Source organism: Heptranchias perlo, chromosome 45 (genome assembly GCF_035084215.1).
Source record: "Heptranchias perlo isolate sHepPer1 chromosome 45, sHepPer1.hap1, whole genome shotgun sequence".
Taxonomy (NCBI): Eukaryota; Metazoa; Chordata; class Chondrichthyes; order Hexanchiformes; family Hexanchidae; genus Heptranchias; species Heptranchias perlo.
The window spans coordinates 2888346-2911346 of NC_090369.1; the positions used below are offsets into that span (position 1 = coordinate 2888346).

The 23001-nt window shown below is 54.2% G+C and overlaps 1 protein-coding gene across 1 annotated transcript in view; it reads right to left on the reverse strand.

The window, feature by feature from the left end:
• kdm5c (lysine demethylase 5C) overlaps positions 1-23001 on the reverse strand; it is a 60812-nt gene continuing 37811 nt past the window's right edge. Inside the window, exons 18-28 of the mRNA XM_067976237.1 lie at positions 20363-20513; positions 19675-19789; positions 17459-17814; positions 15711-15849; positions 13554-13733; positions 12125-12265; positions 10176-10715; positions 8284-8359; positions 4601-4785; positions 1532-1786; positions 1-1100 (exon numbers count right to left, since the gene is read on the reverse strand). Coding sequence (XP_067832338.1) covers positions 1092-1100; positions 1532-1786; positions 4601-4785; positions 8284-8359; positions 10176-10715; positions 12125-12265; positions 13554-13733; positions 15711-15849; positions 17459-17814; positions 19675-19789; positions 20363-20513 — 2147 coding nt within the window. The 3' untranslated portion in view covers positions 1-1091. The remainder of the gene's footprint in view (positions 1101-1531; positions 1787-4600; positions 4786-8283; positions 8360-10175; positions 10716-12124; positions 12266-13553; positions 13734-15710; positions 15850-17458; positions 17815-19674; positions 19790-20362; positions 20514-23001) is intronic.

Here is a 23001-nt window from a genome sequence, read left to right on the forward strand (position 1 = left end):
TACGAACTGCTACAAGTAGTTTAATACTTCATGTACAGAATACGTGCCAGACAACAGAAAAAAAAAAGGCCTTTTTCTAGTACCCGCCCGCCCTCGAAAGTGTCTCATTCTGCAACATCTGTGCTTTTCACATTGACGGCAAATAAAAAGCATGATACGGTTTTTACCTCCTCCGAGGAAGATCGAAGTAAACTCCCTCCCCTCCCTCATAAAATCCCCGTTGGAAATGTTCTGGGAAAAGAAGACGGGGACAAAAAAAAAAACTTGCTGGAGAATCGAAGGGCTGAAGGGCTCCCGGCTGCTGGCCTCTCGTCCTCGAATCGTCGACGAGCCGGTCGCCACCTCGAAAGATCGACGCTCGTTTCCCGTCCTCGCTCCCTGCCGCCACGGACCTCCCCCGTTGCCTCCTCTGCCACCCACCCCCTCCCCAGAGCTCAGAGGGGACGGGGCAAAAAAAAAACAAACCAGTACTGGGGGGGGGGGGGGGGGGGGTGTTGAAGGGAGGGAGAAGGAAAGAGAGGAGAAACGGGGAGGGGGGGGGCGAGAGAGACGCACAGACAGGATCGATTGACTGTCCACCGGGTAAAATCTTGTTCACGCAGATGTGCGGCTTAAGAGGCGAGAGCTACCTGGGTTGAGGGTGCACCCTCCAGCTGCTTTAATCCCATCCTCTTCCCCAGAACGATTTCTTTCTGCATTCACTCAGTGGGGCTTCAACAGCGAGTCCTGGTTCGGGTACACTGCAGGTGTTCTGGTCCTTCCTTCCTCCCCCATTTCCCCCCCCAACCCCCCCCCCATCACATTATTCCACCCCTCCCACCACCCGCCCACCCCCAAATCTCCCCCAACACACAATTAAGCTCTCTGCGTCTCGCCGATCTTGGAATCCTAATGAGGTTGAGTTCTTCCGGTATTTTTGTTTGTTTGTGTGTTGGTTTTTTATTTTGCCCCCCCCCCCCCCCATCTCTCTCTCTCTCTCTCTCTCTCGATCGCTCTTGGCAGGTGAGACCCAGCGGTCCCTGGTCCTACCGAGTCCAGATTCTCTCGGGCGACTGGCGCCCACACCAAGCTGCTGAGGAGGTGGCCGTCGATCATAACTGCTGAAACACAAAAGAGGAAGTGCTCAGGCATCCCGGGTCGTGACAACGCGAAAGACTGAAAGATCGCACATTTGACGTTCCCCGTTTACACCTCCTCCTCCTCCTCCTCCTCCCCAGGGATAGGTCAGTTGGTAAAGGCAGCACTTTAGTGGGCGTTTGAAGCAATTTGATCCCCGGCTGATGCCCGTTTGGCTCCGGGATGAAAGTACTCGGCCTCGGTGGCTGGTTGGAAAGAGCACGTGGCCCACTGGGCGGGACCAGGTCAGGGGGATCGAGCGAGGAGAGGACCGGACTCCGCTGCGGTAAAGCACCCAGCCGACGTTCTCTGCCCCCTTGCTCGAAACGGGGCCATCGGGCCAGAGTTTTCAGAGGAGGAGGAGGGGGGGAAACAGGGAGGGGAAAGGAGGCGAATTGGCAATCACAAGACCCACCTCCACTCCGTTGTGTGTGACAGGACTCTGTGACCCTCGGAAGTCCCCTCCCTGATGCTCTGGTGCGTGATCGGCTTTCACCGCTGGGCTGGCCGCCTCCGACTTGCTTCTCTTTGGCTCAGTTGGTTCCAGCTCCTCGGGCTCTTCTTGCCCTTGCGAAAGGACACCGTCCCCCCTCTCCGGTTTCCTCTTCCGCCGTTTCTCTGCAGAATCTTTCCCCCGCACCTTCGCCAGCTTGCTCTCCAATTTCTCGATCTAATAAAAAGCCCAGACCCTTCTGTTAATTGAGGCACCCCGAGTGAATATTCACGCCTCAACTGGGGGGGGGGGGGGGGGGGAACGTGAACGCACGCGCTCGCGTGGGGAGATGGGGGACAAGGAAACTCCTGCTCGGCCGAGCTCAGCAAGAGCTAACTCGGATCGAAGAACTTGTCTGAATTGCTCGTAGGAAGGTAAGGCCAATGTGGAAAAGCTAAGCTAGTTTCAGCAAAGCACGGACTGCCACTGTCGTCCAGTAGGTATCGCTGACGAGCCATCCTATGGTGACAGCGTTTCAGCCGCGTGCACTAATTTTAGTAGACAACGCCGTAACACGCTCGCACAATACGGGTAAATGTACTTCACGTGTGTACATTTGCTTAACACACACCTAATCCACCACCATTCAATAACCAAGGCAGTAAAACCAGCTACAATGTTCAAAAAGCACTCGTGCTCTCTGCTTTTCATCTCACCATTCGTTAACAAACGCACAAAAAGTTGAAGTACGCCTGCACATGGATGAGCATTGAGATCACACAGGATACCACACGGACTGCAAGAAGGCCCACCGCCACCTTCTCACGGGGCAACTAGGGATGGACGATAAATGCCGGTCTTGCCAGCGACGCCCACATCCCGAGAATGAATTTTTTTTTTAAAAAGCACACCGGGCTAGTGGAGTTTGCTGTACCTGCCCTGGGAGTGTTTGATGGGACAGTGCAGAGGGAGCTTTACTCTGTATCTAACCCTGTACCTGCCCTGGGAGTGTTTGATGGGACAGTGTAGAGGGAGCTTTACTCTGTGTCTAACCCTGTACCTGCCCTGGGAGTGTTTGATGGGACAGTGTAGAGGGAGCTTTACTCTGTATCTAACCCTGTACCTGCCCTGGGAGTGTTTGATGGGGACAGTGTAGAGGGAGCTTTACTCTGTATCTAACCCTGTACCTGCCCTGGGAGTGTTTGATGGGACAGTGTAGAGGGAGCTTTACTCTGTATCTAACCCTGTACCTGCCCTGGGAGTGTTTGATGGGACAGTGTAGAGGGAGCTTTACTCTGTATCTAACCCTGTACCTGCCCTGGGAGTGTTTGATGGGACAGTGTAGAGGGAGCTTTACTCTGTATCTAACCCTGTACCTGCCCTGGGAGTGTTTGATGGGACAGTGTAGAGGGAGCTTTACTCTGTATCTAACCCTGTACCTGCCCTGGGAGTGTTTGACGGGACAGTGTAGAGTGAGCTTTACTCTGTATCTAACCCTGTACTTGCCCTGGGAGTGTTTGATGGGACAGTGTAGAGGGAGCTTTACTCTGTATCTAACCCTGTACCTGCCCTGGGAGTGTTTGATGGGACAGTGTAGAGGGAGCTTTACTCTCTATCTAACCCGTGCTGTACCGAAACTGGGTGCCTGATGTGGAAAGAACCCTGTGAAAAAGACGAGGCTGGCATTAATCGGGGTGAAATGGTGTCCAGGAACGAAAAAAGAGAGGCCACACTTAAAATAATAAATGGAAGATTTACAGCCAGCGATTAATCACCCAGGAACATGCTGGTATCATCACTGCTTTAGAAGCTATTTCAAGTACTGAAGCAACATGTGGTGCCGATGCTGATAAACACATAACTAACCCATCCAGGAATGTTATCCTTGGATCAGGCGCTCCATAAATGAATACACAAAAGAAAAGGTCACTGCTTTCATGATGTGAATAGATCATATCTTTCTTCTTTCCTTTATCCTTCCTGAAGCCGGTTACCTCACCAGAGTTGGTTTATTCAGGGCCCTCGACATCCTCCAGCCCCTCACCTCAGCCGCTGGAAAACGCACGCCATCCCAGAAAGCGCGGGGGGAGGGGTGGGGGTTGAGGGGGGAGTTGCAATCCCATTCGCACCCGACATCCGCTCTTGCCCAGCGGGAGTCTCTGGATGGTGATCGGGGTGGGGGAAGGGGGGGGGGGGGGGGGGGTCAGGAATCCAGGCCGATTTCTCCACCCGCCCCTACACCGGCAGCAGTGCCTCCTACAGCTAACTCAACACGGAACTGGGACTGTCCGGCTCAGGACAGCACGGATCCTCCGACGCTAACCCGCCTCTGCTCGTCCTCCTCGCCTCGGCTGCCACCTCCACACCAAAACTCCCTCATCCAAACAGGGAGAGGGAGACAGGTGGTGCACGTGGGCGGCGTGTGAACGGCCAAACGCCCTGTCGACGCTCGCTGCCCAGGCCCCTGCTTCTGACCGATGCCCAGCCGGCACCAGCGATGACGCAGCCCATCCTCCCACCCCCCCGGGAGAGGAAGACAAGGCAGAGAAACAGTGAACCACGTCTGGGGGATTACTTATGGTGACTGCACTTATCCTACGCCTCCATAAAGACTCACTCCACTCTGTCAATGACGGAGCATCAACTCAGACCTCATTAACAATGTAAAGCAAATTCATCAAATAAAAGATGAACAAGCACATAAATAAGGCATTATATTTATAAACAGACATCCTTTCACCTAACTCATTGAGTGGACAAAATAAAAACATTGCAATTGTAATAACTAACTTTCAAAAGGAATTTGAGAAGGAAAACACTTACAGGGCTATTGAGCAAAGAGAGGGGTGGGGGGAACACTAATTAGATAGCTCTCTCAAAGAGCCAGCATGGGCACGATGGGCCAAACGGCCTCCTCCTGCGCTGTGAGATTCTATAATGAAAAAAGAGTTGCTATTCTAATTTGCAGGAAGCCAGCACCGAGCAGGAATGAGGCACAGAGTTCGGGAGACTCAAGTCGCTCGAGGACGCCACAACGCTGAAGAGACTTACTTGTAGGAGTTTCTGGATCTTCTCCCGGGGCGGCGAGCGCACTGCCTGGAGGACCCGCCAGATGTTGTGGTTTTCGTCCAGGGTCACCTCCAGCAGGTCCCCGTCGATCATCAGCTCCTCCAGCTGTTGCTGCACTGCCTCGGAGAGCTCGACGGCAGGGCACTCCAGGCGTAGCCCGTCCTCGTCTACAACCGGGGAGCAAGGGGGGGGGGGGGGGGGGAAAAAAAAAAAAGAGTACACTGCTTACAGCCAGGGTCTGGCGAGTTTACACAACGAGGAATGTAACTCACTCCCGGGTATCTGTTATTCTATATATAAACCCACCGAACCCCTCGATTAGATTCCAGTCTGTAACTCACTCCCGGGTATCTGTTATTCTATATATAAACCCACCGAACCCCTCGATTCGATTCCAGCCTGTAACTCACTCCCGGGTATCTGTTATTCTATATATAAACCCCCCGAACCCCTCGATTAGATTCCAGCCTGTAACTCACTCCTGGGTATCTGTTATTCTATATATAAACCCCCCGAACCCCTCGATTAGATTCCAGCCTGTAACTCACTCCCGGGTATCTGTTATTCTATATATAAACCCCACCCCGAACCCCTCGATTAGATTCCAGCCTGTAACTCACTCCCGGGTATCTGTTATTCTACATATAAACCCCCCCCGAACCCCTCGATTAGATTCCAGCCTGTAACTCACTCCCGGGTATCTGTTATTCTATATATAAACCCTCCGAACCCCTCGATTGGATTCCAGCCTGTAACTCACTCCCGGGTATCTGTTATTCTATATATAAACCCCCCCCGAACCCCTCGATTAGATTCCAGCCTGTAACTCACTCCCGGGTATCTGTTATTCTATATATAAACCCCCCCCCCGAACCCCTCGATTAGATTCCAGCCTGTAACTCACTCCCGGGTATCTGTTATTCTATATATAAACTCCCCCGAGCCCCTCGATTAGATTCCAGCCTGAACTAGGCATAGGCGGGAGGATGAAATCTGCTAGTTTACTGCCCTGTGTCGCTCAGTTCTGCACTGCAGAAGGGCAATGAAGTGAAGCTCTGGAGAAAGCTCCTTTATCCTCAGGGCACTCAAACTGCTTTTAAATTGAAAGCTGAGGCCACCTGGTGGCTGATCTGCATTTGACATTTTACATCCCAAGGAAGATATCGCAGACACATGGCCCGCTTTAGTTACTGGGAGTTTATTAACTGTGAGATATATTTGGCTATAAATTGCTCCCACTCTCAGTGACTGACCGTTATGCCTCTCTGGCCGTCACTCTCAGTGACTCTTAATGCATCACCGTTGTGTTATACAGCCCAGAATGCTCTCTCCCATGTTTGCTGGGGCAGAATGGAGAATTGTTCCAGCTTGTGTTATTTTTCATATCTTTTACTGAGCTATGCCCAGGGATTAGAATGCAACACATACCAGAGGCTGAGTCACTTTCTGAACATGTAAATCAGTGTGTCCCTCGGTCAGTCCCTCTACTCTCCACATCTGCTCAGTGTCCCCCTCGATCTCACTGCTCCCCACATCTGCTCAGTGTCCCCCTCGGTCCCTCTGCTCCCCACATCTGCTCAGTGTCCCCCTCGGTCCCTCTGCTCCCCACATCTGCTCAGTGTCCCTCGGTCCCTCTGCTCCCCACATCTGCTCAGTGTCCCCATCGATCTCACTGCTCCCCACATCTGCTCAGTGTCCCCCTCGGTCCCTCTGCTCCCCACATCTGCTCAGTGTCCCCCTCGATCTCACCGCTCCCCACATCTGCTCAGTGTCCCCATCGATCTCACCGCTCCCCACATCTGCTCAGTGTCCCTCTACTCCCCACATCTGCTCAGTGTCCCTCTACTCCCCACATCTGCTCAGTGTCCCTCTACTCCCCACATCTGCTCAGTGTCCCTCTACTCCCCACATCTGCTCAGTGTCCCTCTACTCCCCACATCTGCTCAGTGTCCCTCTACTCCCCACATCTGCTCAGTGTCCCTCTACTCCCCACATCTGCTCAGTGTCCCTCTACTCCCCACATCTGCTCAGTGTCCCTCTACTCCCCACATCTGCTCAGTGTCCCTCTACTCCCCACATCTGCTCAGTGTCCCTCTACTCCCCACATCTGCTCAGTGTCCCTCTACTCCCCACATCTGCTCAGTGTCCCTCTACTCCCCACATCTGCTCAGTGTCCCTCTACTCCCCACATCTGCTCAGTGTCCCTCTACTCCCCACATCTGCTCAGTGTCCCTCTACTCCCCACATCTGCTCAGTGTCCCTCTACTCCCCACATCTGCTCAGTGTCCCTCTACTCCCCACATCTGCTCAGTGTCCCTCTACTCCCCACATCTGCTCAGTGTCCCTCTACTCCCCACATCTGCTCAGTGTCCCTCTACTCCCCACATCTGCTCAGTGTCCCTCTACTCCCCACATCTGCTCAGTGTCCCTCTACTCCCCACATCTGCTCAGTGTCCCTCTACTCCCCACATCTGCTCAGTGTCCCTCTACTCCCCACATCTGCTCAGTGTCCCTCTACTCCCCACATCTGCTCAGTGTCCCTCTACTCCCCACATCTGCTCAGTGTCCCTCTACTCCCCACATCTGCTCAGTGTCCCTCTACTCCCCACATCTGCTCAGTGTCCCTCTACTCCCCACATCTGCTCAGTGTCCCTCTACTCCCCACATCTGCTCAGTGTCCCTCTACTCCCCACATCTGCTCAGTGTCCCTCTACTCCCCACATCTGCTCAGTGTCCCTCTACTCCCCACATCTGCTCAGTGTCCCTCTACTCCCCACATCTGCTCAGTGTCCCTCTACTCCCCACATCTGCTCAGTGCCCCCCCTCAGTCTCTCACTACTCCCCATGTCCCTCTATCATTCATTACTCCCCATGGTTGGGTAATGTACCCCTCTGGCCCTCACTACCCACCACAGCACCACTCCACCCTCCCTCAGTCTCTCACCAAGCTCAACGTGTACCCCTTATTCCACTGGCACTTTAATCATTCACTGATTCCCACACTCTGTTCTGGGTGGAGAATCCCCTCCAATTCCCCCTGTATTTTTTTAGACAGACACACGGGGGTGGGGGGAGAAGAGAATGGGCAGACAGACACACACAGAGAGGGGGGGGGGGCAGACAGACACACACAGAGAGGGGGGGGGGCCAGACAGACACACACAGAGAGGGGGGGGGGCCAGACAGACACAGAGGGGGGGGGGGCAGACAGACACACACAGAGAGGGGGGGGCAGACAGACACACACAGAGAGGGGGGGCAGACAGACACACACAGAGAGGGGGGGCAGACAGACACACACAGAGAGGGGGGGGGCAGACAGACACACACAGAGAGGGGGGGGCAGACAGACACACACAGAGAGGGGGGGGGCAGACAGACACACACAGAGAGGGGGGGGGCAGACAGACACACACAGAGAGGGGGGGGGCAGACAGACACACACAGAGGGGGGGGGGCAGACAGACACACACAGAGAGGGGGGGGCAGACAGACACACACAGAGAGAGGGGGCAGACACACACACACACACAGGTGGGGGGGGGGGCAGACAGACACACACAGAGGGGGTGGGGGGACAGACAGACACACACAGAGGGGGTGGGGGGACAGACAGACACACAGAGGGGGTGGGGGTGGGGGGGGGAAGAGACCCAGTAGGTTACCTGTTGTTTTTGTGCTACTGTTGGTTTCTTTATTTTCCTGCGCCAACTCCATTGCATCAGCGTTCGGCCCGTCCACCTGTAATAAGGTCAAACACCCATCACCTGCAGGACAGCCAGACTTCACTCGCCCCTCGCGTGCCTACAGTCCTGTGGGCCCTAACACCCGTTAGCTATTTCACCCACATGAGCCTAGACAGCGAGCGCGAGCAAACCATTCCCGACGTTCCCTCGCTTTGAGCAAGGCAGATCTGGGACTCGGCCACAGACAAGCTCAGGCTCGAGTTAGCACCCCACCGGGCGTAGGTCTATATACGATTCAACTGCCTACTCTTCAGCAACCCCGCCAACTTAGCACAGAACACAGACACACACCCTTGGATTTTCCTGGTACAGCATCCCCAAGTGCCCGACTCAGAAGGTCGTGGGTTCGAGCCCCGCTCCAGAGACTTGAGCCTCTCCAGTGCAGTACCGAGGGCGGGGCGGGGGGGGGCACTGGGCTGTCGGAGGTGCCGTCCATCAGATTAAGATTATACAATCGCCAGGATCTGTCAATTATGTTGAAGATCCCAGGGCGCCACTGGACCATTCCTCCCTCAGACAACACATCAAGAAGCAGCTGAACTGGACATCTATCTCACTGCAATGCGTGGGATCTGTGTGCTCGCAGATCAGCGCCCACGTTTATGTCCGTGACAGCAGTCACCACACATTGTTACGATGTCCGAGTGATGCGATAAGGCAGACAGACAGACCTGCATTTCTGTATTGCCTTTCACGACCTCAGGACGTCCCAAAGCTCTTTACAACCGTGACTGCGCGTCAAACTGGCTATAATGTAGGAAATGCGGCAGCCAATTTGCGCACAGCAAGCTCCCACAATGAGCTAATAACCAGATCATCCGTTTTTTTAAAAATTATGTTGGTTGAGGGATAAATGTTGCCCCAGGACACCAGGTAGAACTCCCCCTGCTCTTCTTCCATTAGTGGCCGTGGGATCGTTTACGTCCACCCGAGAGGGGCAGACGGGGCCTCGGTTTAATGTCTCATCCGAAAGATGCCCCCTCCGACAGTGCGGCGCTCCCTCAGTACTGACCCTCCGACAGTGCGGCGCTCCCTCAGTACTGACCCTCCGACAGTGCGGCGCTCCCTCAGTACCGACCCTCCGACAGTGCTGCGCTCCCTCAGTACCGACCCTCCGACGCTCCCTCAGCACTGACCCTCCGACAGTGCGGCGCTCCCTCAGTACCGACCCTCCGACAGTGCGGCGCTCCCTCAGTACCGACCCTCCGACAGTGCGGCGCTCCCTCAGTACCGACCCTCCGACAGTGCTGCGCTCCCTCAGTACCGACCCTCCGACAGTGCGGCGCTCCCTCAGTACCGACCCTCCGACAGTGCGGCGCTCCCTCAGTACTGACCCTCCGACAGTGCGGCGCTCCCTCAGTACCGACCCTCTGACAGTGCGGCGCTCCCTCAGTACCGACCCTCCGACAGTGCGGCGCTCCCTCAGTACTGACCCTCCGACAGTGCGGCGCTCCCTCAGTACTGCCCCTCCGACAGTGCGGCGCTCCCTCAGTACTGACCCTCCGACAGTGCGGCGCTCCCTCAGTACTGCCCCCCCGACAGTGCGGCGCTCCCTCAGTACCGACCCTCCGACAGTGCGGCGCTCCCTCAGCACTGACCCTCCGACAGTGCGGCGTTCCCTCAGCACCGCCCCCCAGACAGTGCAGCGCTCCCTCAGTACTGCCCCTCCGACAGCGCGGCGCTCCCTCAGTACCGCCGGCCTGGATTGTGGGGCTGGAGTCTCTGGAGTGGGGCGGGGGTGCTCGAACCCACAACCCTGTGACTCTGGAGGCGACTGCGCGACCCCTGACCGAGCAGATCTGGCGGCCTACCTTTCTCTGGTGGTTTCCCGTCCGGCTCCTCTCCTTCAGCGCGATGGTCTCCTGCACCATCTCGTTCTGCAGCCTGTGCCGCAGCCCCGTCAGCCTCTCCAGCACCGCGGCCACCTCCTTGGACGCCATGGCCTGCCGGGCCCGGTCCTGCCACATGATGGCCCTCTCGGTCAGGCACTGCAAAGCCTCCCCCTCCGGCAGCCTGACCGGCAGCTTCTGCAGGGCCACCAGCAGCGACAGAATGATCTCCAGGCGCGGCCTCCGAGACCGCAGGCAGAGGGGGCACAGGAACTTGGTGTCCCACTCCCACCAGGCCGGCGAGTGCCTCTGGTTGGTCAGCTTGGGGCAGTTGACGCAGGTACCGTGGAACCAGTCCTTACAGAGCTCGCACTGCAGCATTAAGTCGCCCGCTGGCTGCCCGCAGACGCAGACGTCCATTTTGTCGTCCTGCCGGTCCGAGCAAGGCCTGGGCATGTTCCTCTGCCGCAGCGCGCGGATTCCTTCCTTCTCTTTCTGCTCCGCTTCTTTGAAAGCCAGAATCTGCAATGGGTTTGGTCGGGGGTGGGGGCGGGGGAGAGGGAGAGAAGAATTTAAGAAAGAACTTGCATTTCTACAGTCCCCTTTCACCACCTCAGGACGTCCCAAAGCCCTTCACAGCCAACGAGGTACTTTTTTTTTTGAAGCATAGTCACTGCTGTAATGTAGGAAATGTGGCAGTCATTTGTGCACAGCAAGATCCCACAAACAGCAATGTGATAAATGACCAGATCATTTTTTTTTAAAAAGTGATGTTGGTTGAGGGATAAATATCAGCCCCAAGACACCAGGGAGAACGCCCCCACCCCCAGCCCACCCTTCTTCCAATAGTGGCCGTGGGATCTTTTACGTCCACCTCGCAAGGGCTGAAGGGGGCCTCGGTTTAACGTCTCATCCGATAAACGGCACCTCTGACAGTGCGGCGCTCCCTCAGTACCGGCACTGGGAGTGTCAGGCCTGGATTACGGGGCTGGAGTCTCTGGAGTGGGGGCTCGAACCCACGACCTTCTGACTCAGAGGCGAGGGTGAGAGCCGCTGAGCCAGGGCTAAAGGGTTCTGTTGTCTTTGCAGTTTACATGTTGAAGAAAATAGATTTTAGGCAAACAACTTGCCATTAATATAGCGCCTTCGACATAGAAAAATCACAGAGGCGCGAGAGGGAAAAAAAAAAACGGCCATTTAACCAAGGAAGGAGACATCAGGAGGGGTGACCAAAGACTTGAGTTTCAGGAACTCTTAAAAGGGGAGAGAGGGAGGTGGAGAGGCCAATGGGTTCAAGGAAGGAATTCCAGAGAGCGGTGTCTCCACAGAGCTGCCAATGGCGGGGAGATGGGGAGGGGCGGGGCGCACGAGAGGCCGTAATCAGAGGAACCGCCCGAGCGAGGCCAACTCAAGTGTCTTCACCGCGATCCTGGCCGAGATCAGCAAACCCGCCCAGAGGAGGGATCGAAGATGAATGCCTCGTGCTGCACCGGGCCGATCAGTAACCCCAAGTCGCAACTGGACCTTGGTCCCCACGGCCTCTCACCCCGGCCGTGAGACCCGCCCCCGTGCCAGGTGGTGATCCGTTCAGGACACAGGAACAGGGAGGCGGCCATTCAGCCCCTCGAGCCTGTTCCGCCATTCGGTTAGATCGTGGCCGACCTGTATCTTAACTCCATCTAACCTCGAGGGGAAGGAGTTCCAGATTTCCCCTCCCCTTTGTGTGAAGAAGTGCTTCCTGACATCACCCCTGAACGGCCTGGCTCTAATTTTAAGGTTATGCCCCCTTGTTTTGGACTCCCCCCCCCCCCACCAGAGGAAATAGTTTCTCTCTATCTACCCTATCAAATCCATTAATTAATCTTAAACACCTCAATCAGATCACTCCCTTAATCCTCTATACTCGAGGTGAATACAGAAGTAAAACTCACTATGGATCCTGGATCTCGAATATCCTGTGCTGATAATCCGAGGCCGTCCATGTCAGCCTTGTCCAGCACGTTCTCTTTAGCTTTCTTCCACTTGGTCCTCCTGATACTGTCTGAGCCTGCGTCAGCACACGGACATAGCACCTGTAAACCAGTCATGAGAGATTAGCACAGGGGCGCTCACAACCTCGCAGCAGAGAGATACAGGCAGCAAAGCAGAGTGATCTTTTTCTCATCAATTTTGTACTAAGCAAAGTGAGGGATGTTAATGTTGGGGAATGGAACACTTTCCACTTCAAACTCCCAGTGTCAGGATCAAACACTCCCAGGGGCAGGTACGGAACGGGTTAGATACAGAGTAAAGCTCCCTCCACACTGTCCCATCAAACACTCCCAGGGCAGGTACAGCACGGGTTAGATACAGAGTAAAGCTCCCTCTACACTGTCCCATCAAACACTCCCAGGGCAGGTACAGGGTTAGATACAGAGTAAAGCTCCCTCTACACTGTCCCATCAAACACTCCCAGGGCAGGTACAGGGTTTAGATACAGAGTAAAGCTCCCTCTACACTGTCCCGTCAAACACTCTCAGGGCAGGTACAGGGTTTAGATACAGAGTAAAGCTCCCTCTGCACTGTCCCGTCAAACACTCCCAGGGCAGGTACAGGGTTTAGATACAGAGTAAAGTTCCCCCTACACTGTCCCATCAAACACTCCCAGGGCAGGTACAGGGTTAGATACAGAGTAAAGCTCCCTCTACACTGTCCCATCAAACATTCCCAGGGCAGGTACAGGGTTAGATACAGAGTAAAGCTCCCTCTACACTGTCCCGTCAAACACTCCCAGGGCAGGTACAGGGTTAGATACAGAGTAAAGCTCCTTCTACACTGTCCCGTCAAACACTCCCAGGGCAGGTACAGGGTTAGATACAGAGTAAAGCTCCCTCTACACTGTCCCATCAAACACTCCCAGGGCAGGTACAGGGTTAGATACAGAGTAAAGCGGGTGCGTTCCGTCTCTCTGCGCCTCTTGAACTCTGGATTTTATGTCAATTCATTCTCAGGATGCGGGCGTCGCTGGCAAGGCCGGCGTTTATTGCCCATCCCCTCAAGATGATGGTGGGCCGCCTCCTGAAACTGCTGCAGTCCCGTGTGGTGAAGGTGCTCCCACAAATCTGTTAAGGTGGGGAATTCCAGGATTTTGACCCAGTGATGACGAAGGGACGGCCGATACATGTCCCAGTCAGGGCGGTGCGCGTGAGAGGGGCTCGGGAGGGGAACTTGGTGGTGATGGTGTTCCCGTGCACCTGCTGCCCTTGTCCTTCTGGGTGGTAGAGGTCACGGGTTTGGGAGGTGTCTAATTTTCCTCCACTGTTTTTTTTTTTGAGAGCTCTATGCAGTGGTGCCTTTGAAGGTAATGTCTGGAACACTTGCGTCTAGTAGCGTGTAGCAGGAATTCTTCTTCAGGAAGGTCTTAGTCGCTTTCTCCCTCCAGGAATGCGCTGTCGTCACTTGACTCTCCAGGTGAGGTAGTTCGTCCATGCGGATCGGCAGGTCACGGCCCACAGCGACCAGCCCCTCAAGGTCATCCAGGCAGGGGTAGTGATCTCCGTTCTGAAAGAAAGGTTCATCAGTTCATTAATTAGTCAGCAGTGGCGCAGTGGTTAGCAAAATTCTCGCCCCCTACCCTCACCCCAGAGTCAGCAAATCATGGGTTCGAGCCCCCACTCCAGAGACTCGAGCCCCATAATCCAGGCTGACACTCTTCCCCATCCCCACCCACCCCCCCCGGTGCCAGTGCTGAGGGAGCGCTGCACTGTCGGAGGTGCCGTCTTTCGTATGAGATGTTAATTCGAGGCCCCCGTCTGCCCTCTCAGGTGGGACGTAAAAGATTCCACGGCCACTACTGGAAGAGCAGGGGAGTTCTCCCCCGGGTACCTCAGTCAACAGCCAAAAACAGATGACCTGCTCATTATCACATTGCTGTTTGTGGGATCTTGCGGTGTGCAAATTGACTGTACATTATAACAGTGACTACACTTCAAAAAGTTCTTCACTGGCTGTAAAACCATTTGGGATGTCCTGAGGTTGTGAAAGGCTCCATATAAATTCAAGTCCTATCTTTTCCTTCTTTCCTCCTTCACTGGCCACCCTCCCGAGCAGCCATTATATTCATGCCCGAGCCCAGACAGGTGGCGAGTTATTTGACTAGAGAGGGTGTCGAAGCCAAGCCTGATCCTGCCCTCAATCTGACGTGCATTTTCCAGCAGGAGTGTCGAGATAGCGATCAGGAACAAGAATTCTGGCTCATTTCTCCCCTTCCTAAGACAGAAATGCTGAGATTAATGGCAGTGTTCCAACCGGGGCCGCAAGCAGAGATCAGCTAATGCACCATCATTAATTGGGACCGTCTGGTCTGTGTGGCTTAGAAAGAAAGAACGAACTTGCATTTCATCAGCACCTTTCACGGCCTCGGGACGTCCCAAAGCGCTTTACAGCCAATGAAGTACTTTTGAAGTCACTGTTGTAACGTCGGGAAACGCGGCCGCCAATTGCGCATAGCAAGATCCCACAAACAGCAACGAGATAACGACCAGATATTCTGTTCTTAGTGATGTTGGTCGAAGGAAAAATATTGGCCCCAGGAAACCGGGGAGAACTCCCCCCTGCTCTTCTTCGAAATAGTGGCCGCGGGATCTTTACGTCCCACCCGAAGGCAGAGGAGTCTAGGTTTAGCGTCTCATCCAAAAGATGGCACCTCCGATGGTTCGGCACTCCCTCAGTACTGCACTGAAACATTAGCCTGGATTATAGGCTCGTCTCTAGAGTGAGGTTTGAACCCACAACCTTCTGGCTAAGAGGTGAGAGTGAATGCAATGGAACCAAGGCTAGACCTTCAGGGGAAGTACAAAGTTTTAACCTGACCCTGGTACAATTTCATTAACGTACATTTATCCAGCGTCTTTAACGTAGTAAAACAGCAGCATTATCAGACAAAATCTGAGGCACATAAGACCAAAAGCTTGGTCAAAGCGGTAGGTTTTAAGCAGTATCTTAAAAGGATGCGGAGGGGTTTAGGGAGGGAATTCCACAGCTTAGGGCCTAGAGGGCAGAAGGCACGGCCGCCAAAGGTGGGGCGAACGAAGTGGGGGGATGCGCAAGAGGCCAGAATTGGTGGAACTTAATTAAAGAACTTGAAGTGCAGAACAAACCTGGGAAGTGGTTGGGGATTGACTGCAGACCAGTAACGGAGACACATCTCCGCTCCTCCCAGGGATCGCCTGCTCGACGCCGCGCAGCCGGTGGAGCAGGGAGACACGGCAGCCCCTGTGGATTCCAGGGGGGGGGGGGGGGGGCGGGCAGGGGGCGTTGAAGATCCCGTGGAACTGCTCGAGGAGGAGCAGGGAGTCACACAGCTTGCCCGACACTTAGTGTCCAAGTCTCAGGCGTGAAAGAGTGGTCACCTAGGTAACAGGGGCTCGTGGAAATGGATCCGAGGGAAGGTTTGCAAGCTCGAGGACCAGGAGGGAAGATAACTGGGGAGGACGGGGGGCGTGCGTTTTTTTTTGTTTTAATATGAAAGGGACTCGCCTGTATCTCTTCGACGTCTGCGATCCACGCTCTTGCCTTCGACAGCGCTTCTTTCAGAGCCTGGATATTGGGCAGCTCCACCGGGATGTTCTCCGCTTCCTTGATGATGGCTTCCAGCGTGGCAGGCGGATGCTTCTGCCTAACGGAGAGACAACACGAGGGCAAAACTCAGTCCGCGCCTACGGCCGAAGAGGAGGCGGCAGCTCTGCAGCTGCGACCGGGGACAGACGCTGACTCAATGTGCCCTCCCCCCCCTCAGCCTCCTGCTTCTGCTGGGCTCTCGGGCTCAGTGGCACCAGGCCAGGAGAAGCCCCAGCGAATGTTACAATCTCAGAATCGCGCAGCGCAGGAGGCAGCCATTCGGCCCATCGTGCTCGTGCCGGCACTTTGGTAGAGCCATCCGATTAGTCCCACTTCTCCGCCTCTTTCCCCCGAAGTCCTGCAAAGACATCCTTTTCCAGTATTTATTCACTTCCCTTTTGAATGTTGTAAACAATTTTACAATGCCAAGTTATAGTGCGACAATTTTATTTGAAAATCACAAGCTTTCGGAGGCTTCCTCCTTCCTCAAGCTTGTGATTTTCAAATAAAATCGTTGCACTATAACTTGGTGTTGTAAAACTGTTTACAATTGTCAACCCCGGTCCATCACCGGCATCTCCACATCATGGCTACTTTTGAATGTTACTATTGAATCTGTTTCCAGCGCCCTTTCAGACAGTGAATTCCAGATCGTGACAACTCTGAGCGTAAAAAAAAAATCTCCCCCTCTGGTTCTTTTGCCAATTATCTTAAATCTGTGTGCCCTCTGGTTCCGGACCCTCCCGCCACTGGAAACAGTTTCTCCTTATTTACTCGATCAAAACCCCTTCATGATTTTTAAACACCTCTATTAAATCGCCCCTTAACCTTCTCTGCTCCGAGAAGAACAATCCCAGCTTCTCTAGTCTCTAACTGAAGTCCCGCATCCCATGCTGTCCCACCTGCCTGGCCGAAGCACGTACAGTGGGGGAATGGGAGCAGCCTGTGTGAAAGGACTGGTTGGGGTGGAGGGCAAGGTGTGAGGTTATAAGAAGGTCCGCTCGTGGAGTGCACTAAGTGAGATCACCAAACTAGACGAGCTGGAGGATAAACCAGATACTTCCCCACTTCAATCTCCACAGCCACTCCAGCAGTGATACAAAAACAATAAGCTTCCTTGCTGCTCGTTCTCCCCCCGCCAAACCAGTCGCGGCCCTCCCTACTGATGCTCTCCAATGCCTCCCACTCTCCGGAAGGGTACTTCCCGACATCACCCCTGAACGGCCGAGCTCTGATTTTAAGGTTCTGCCCTCTTGTTCTGGACTCCCCCCCGCCCCCCCCCCCCACCAGAGGGAATAGTTTCTCTCTATCGACCCTATCAACTCCTTTAATCATCTTCAACACCTCTTCGTAATTTAACCCTTTTAGCCCCGGTATCGTTCTGGTGAACCTGCGCTGCACCCACTCCAAGGGTGCAATATATCCTTCCTGAGGTGCGGTGCCCAGAACTGAACGCAGTGCTCCAGATGGGGTCTGACCAGAGCTTTATATAACTGCAGCATTCACTTCCACTCCTTTGCATTCCAGCCCCTCGAGGGATAAAAGCTAACACTCCATTAGCCATTTTAATGGCCGGCGTCACATCCTCCGCTTGTCGCCTTTGCGTGACACGCCGCGCAGGGTGCTCGGACGAGCGCTCAGATCGGCAACCCCCCCCGCCGTAGTACCTGGCCTCCAGGCAGATCTGGGCTTTCTCCTCCCAGCGCTCCGAGATGGTCAGCAGCTCCTGGAGTTCCGCCATGGCCTTCTCCACCGCCGGGTGAGGGGCCAGCTCGGAGCCCGACTCCACCAGCGGCCGCATGGCGTCGAGCGTGACCCGCCCGGACGCGGCCAGGGTCCGGCGCACCTGGTCCAGCCACTCCGCCTGCAGGGCCTCCTGCCGCAGCGTGGCGATCTCCGGGAGCACCACCGCCAGCTGCCCGCCCTGCTCGATGAGGTCCCGGAATTCGCGGGAGTCCGGCCGCAGTTCTTTCAGAGCGGCCTGCGTCTGCGCCTGAAACCTCTCAATCTCTTCCAGCAGCTCCTTAATTTAAAAAACACGATGAAAATAATTAGCTCCCCCCCACCTTTATCTCTCTCGTGCGCGCAGCGCTGTTTTCGTCTTAAAATACGTCGGGTGGTTGTCTCGCGCCCACCCACCCACCTTGAAAATGGCGGCCCCCTTGGTAGGACAGCGTCACCGACGGCCACCATCTCAACCAGCGCCTTTGCCCGATGACCACGCTCTGGAACTATGTGCCCTGGAGTAATGGGGCGAGGGTCCCCGGCTGCAATCCCCCCCCCCCCCACCCAAAACATGGCGAGCTCTTGATTTCGATTGTGCAGTTGCTGTAAGAAGTCATGCCATTTCCCAGCAAGGAGAAGGGTGGAGTACAGAAAAGGATAGACTTGTATTTATATAATGCATTTCAGGTCGTCCCAAAGCACTTTACAGCCAATTAAGTTCTTTTGAAGCGTGCAGCAGGGGTTCAATACAGAGTAAAGCTCCCTCTACACTGTCCCATCAAACACTCCCAGGGCAGGTACAGGGTTAGATACAGAGTAAAGCTCCCTCTACACTGTCCCATCAAACACTCCCAGGGCAGGTACAGGGTTAGATACAGAGTAAAGCTCCCTCTACACTGTCCCATCAAACACTCCCAGGGCAGGTACAGGGTTAGATACAGAGTAAAGCTCCCTCTACACTGTCCCATCAAACACTCCCAGGGCAGGTACAGGGTTAGATACAGAGTAAAGCTCCCTCTACACTGTCCCGTCAAACACTCCCAGGGCAGGTACAGGGTTAGATACAGAGTAAAGCTCCCTCTACACTGTCCCGTCAAACACTCCCAGGGCAGGTACAGGGTTAGATACAGAGTAAAGCTCCCTCTACACTGTCCCATCAAACACTCCCAGGGCAGGTACAGGGTTAGATACAGAGTAAAGCTCCCTCTACACTGTCCCATCAAACACTCCCAGGGCAGGTACAGGGTTAGATACAGAGTAAAGCTCCCTCTACACTGTCCCATCAAACACTCCCAGGGCAGGTACAGGGTTAGATACAGAGTAAAGCTCCTTCTACAAAGCTGTAACAAAAAGTGCTTGAGCCCTGATTTTAGAAAAATATCTTTCTCGCCGCCCCCCACGACCACAATTTCCCATTTTGCACACCAGTTCCCAATGGGAAAATTGGAGCAGTGTTCGTGTGGGGGGGGGGGGTAGTTGCTCTTCTGAAGTGCTGTGGCCTCCCAAGCGAGATTACCAGTCCTGATCAGGGACAGCTTGTGCAATGAGACCAGAGATAGTGGTTTCTGTATTACAAGGAGGGATATGGAGGCACAGGAGAAGGTGCAAAAAAGGTTTACAAAGATGATACCAGAACTGAGAAGTTATACTGATCAGGGAAGACTGAACAGGCTGAGGCTCTTTTCTCTAAAGAGAAGACTGAGGGGTGACCTGATAGAGGTCTTTAAAATTACGAAGGGGTTCGATAGAGTAGACTTAGAGGATAGGTTTCCACTTGTGGGGGGAGAGACCAGAACTAGGGGCCATAAATATAAGATAGTCAGTAATAAATCCAATAGGGAATTCAGGAGAAACTTCTTTACCCAGAGAGTGGTGAGAATGTGGAACTCGCTCCCACATGGAGTGGTTGAGACAAATAACATAGATGGATTTAAGGGGCAGCTAGATAAACACGAGGGAGAAAGGAATAGAAGGACATGCTGATAGGGAGAGATGAAGTAGGGAGGCAGGAGGCTTGTTTGGAGCAGAAAGACCAGCATGGACCAGGTTTGGCTGAATGGCCTGTGTCTGTGCTGTAAGTTCCATGTAAAGATACTATTTTCTTTTGGAAAGTACACGGAAGGGCTGCTTCTCTGCGCGGTAGGTACTGGAGGGTTACCTGCACGTCTTGAATCTGACTGATCACACAGGGTAGGCAACGCAGCTGTTCTATAAACGTCCTCAGCTCATCCAGGGTCAGCTTTGTCGAAGCTTCTGCGCCGTCCAGCTGCGGCCTAGACCAGCGAAACGATAGTCAGCGAGTTATGCATCGCACAGCCAAGCACTAGTCAAACTACAAGTGTGGGGCACACACTCCCACCCAGTGGGAAGAGTTCAGGCCCTGGGGGGCGGGCGAGATCTATCACTGCACCATCTGCAGCAGGGCGCGGCGTCTCTGCTCGACTCCTGTCGAAGGGCTGCTGCCTGTGGAACAGCACCTCAGACAGACAGACAGCCAAGAGGCCAGTCTTCACGGGTGCACCCGAGGGGCTGGTCTCCATGTGTGGGCCCAGGCAGTGCGGGCCGTAGGCCAATTGACTGCATCGCCCCCGATCCTTCTCGCACACCCGAACGATTTCCACCGGGGATCGGTGGGCAGCGTCACGAGTGGGACCCGAGGTGGGTCTGTTTCTCTCTCTCTCTTCCCGTGCCCCCCAAATCTAAGGGCTTGTCTACGACACCCTTCAGGCCCAAGGTGAAAGAGGAAACTGCCTGGCGGGATCTCCGCAGCACGCTCTGCACCGTTCGGCTTTTGTCCGAGTCGTATAACTAGAGTTCAACACCCCCCCCAACCCCCACCCCCGTACCTTGCTCCCTTCTTACTACAGACCAGCTGCAGTGCTTCTGCAATGCACTTCTCCACCTCTTGGACACTGCTCTTCAGCTGTTGAAGGAGGCCATTGTCCGGGAACTTCTTCTCTTTGGCCTCAGTCACCAGTGCCTTCAGCTCCTCCAGTGCTGGGGGGAGAGGGAGGGGGGGGAATAACCATAAGATCAGATGGGAAAATACGGTCATGTTACGCACGACAAGCCAAGTAACGAGCTGGGAGCCCCACCCCCTCTCCTCCAACCTCACAAGCTTAAGTCGCCCCTTTTGTGATTCGGTCCCCACCGCTTGCACCTTTCCCCGTTCATACGAACAAATGAAACTGAAGGGCAGGAAAAGGCCGGCTGGCCCATCGAGCCTGCCCCACACCACGAAGGCCGGAGCATCGTGACTAAACACTTCCTCCCTCCCCACCCCCTACTCTCCAGACAGCCGCCTGTGTCAGGCGAATGGTGCTGGCCATTTACCATCACCACAGCTGTCAACAACGGTGCCATTTAAACCGTATTAAGCGGCCGGCTATTTCGGGCAGTCCCAGCACCTGTTCGGGGTTACCTTCCACTCCCTGCCGTTCGCTCCGCAGCACTGGTTTTACATCGGTAAAAAGGCAATCTATTTGAGTAACTTCGGTAGAGAACGCGAGACTTTCAGACCAACTGTACCCAGTGATATTTCCTACTTCGAATCAGCCCCTTATTAGGTGTTCATTTCCGACAGGCATTCACAAACCCAGTTACAGCGGTTCGGGAACTTGGAAACTGACCAGGGCCAGCTCATAGGGCTTCCCCCTCTTAAAAGATGTTATCAGGGACGTCGGTGGATTTACCGTCCCAATGTGCGAAGTGGGCAAATCGCGCTTACACCATCGCGCCCGATATACGCGGTGGGGTCCTGTACTTCAGTGACTATGGCTGTTCCAAGACCCTCGTTCATCCCCCCCCATGCTCCTCGTTAATCCCCCCAACCTCCTCGATAATCGCACCCCCAAACCGCCACCCGACACACTCTTGCTCCCTCCCTGCACCCTCAGTTAAAATCAGGACTCAACGCACCCAACTGCCACTCTAACTCGTCCTTTCCGAACTCTAGAGTTCCTCACCTCCCTCGACCTTCCCTTCCCTCCTACAATCTACGGGCCTTTCAACCGTCAGCTGGGCATCTCGCAGCCACCACTTCCTGATTTACCACTCCTTCTCCATCTATTCCAAGAACGGAATAGTGTCTGCTTATTGTTGATGCATTTGCTTAAAAGCTGTTCATCGCCAGCATCTTCTAGTTCTGATAAAAGATCATCGGCCTGAAACGTTAACTCTCTCTCTCCCCACAGACGCTGCCTGACCTGCTGAGTGCTTCCAGCATTTTCTCTTTTCTATTACAGAATAGTTTTCATTTGGAACCCTGTGTCAGCGTCGAGATTCCCGAGCACGTCGGATACAGCATGGCCGGGATCGCAAACCTCCCTCTACGGTGCTCCCAACATCCGTCAACCGCCCTCCAACCCCTCCCCAACTTGAGAAGAACAGGCTGGGGCTCTTTTCTCCAGAAAGGAGGAGACTGAGAGGTGACCTGATAGAGGTCTTTAAAATTATGAATGGGTTCGAACGGGTAAACGTGGAGAAGATGTTTCCACTTGTGGGGGAGACCAGAACTAGGGGCCATAAATATAAGACAGTCACTAATAAATCCAATAGGGAATTCAGGAGAAACTTCTTTACTCTGAGAGCGGTGAGAATGTGGAACTCGCTCCCACAGGGAGTGGTTGAGGGGAATAGAATCGATGAATGTAAGGGGAAGCTCAATAAGTACATGAGGGAGAAAGGAATTGAAGGATATGTTGATGGGGTAAGATGAAGCAGGGTGGTAGGAGGCTGGTGTGGCATAGACCAGTTTGGCCGAATGGCCTGTTTCTGTGCTGTTAATTCTCTGTAATGTGTGTGCAATCCCGCTGCTGCGCTAACATGAGTTTTCCAATCTCATCCACCAAACATCCCTGTGGAGATAGTCTGTCCGAATATTTAGTGCAAAACGACAGGCTGTGGACCTGTGCCTTAATCAACTGGGCTAAAACCTCACCAACCTCAATGTATGTTGGATCCTTACACGTGGGACAGCTGCACAGTGATTTCATCCCGTTAGTCCGGGGTTGTCAACTACAACAACATGCATTTATACAGCATCTTTAACGTAGTAAAACGTCCCAAGGCGCTTCACAGGAGCGATATCAAACGAAAAGTGACACCGAGACACGTAAGGAGATATTAGGACAGGTGACCTTGGTCGAAGAGGTCAGTTTTAAGGAGCGTCTTCAAGGAGGAGAGCGAGGTGGTGAAGACGGAGAGGTTTAGGGAGGGAATTCCGGAGCTCAGGGCCGAGGTGGCTGAAGGCACGGCCGCCAATGGTGGGCCGAATGGAACGGGGGATGCGCAAGAGGCCAGAACTGGAGGAGCGCAGAGATCGCAGAAGGTTGTTGGAGGTTACAGAGATAGGGAGGGGCGAGGGCCCTGGAGGGATTTGAACACACGGATGAGAAATTTAAATTCAAGGTGTTGCCGGACCAGGAGCCAATGTAGGTCAGCGAGCACAGGGAGAGAAGGGAGAACGGGACTTGGTGTGGGTTAG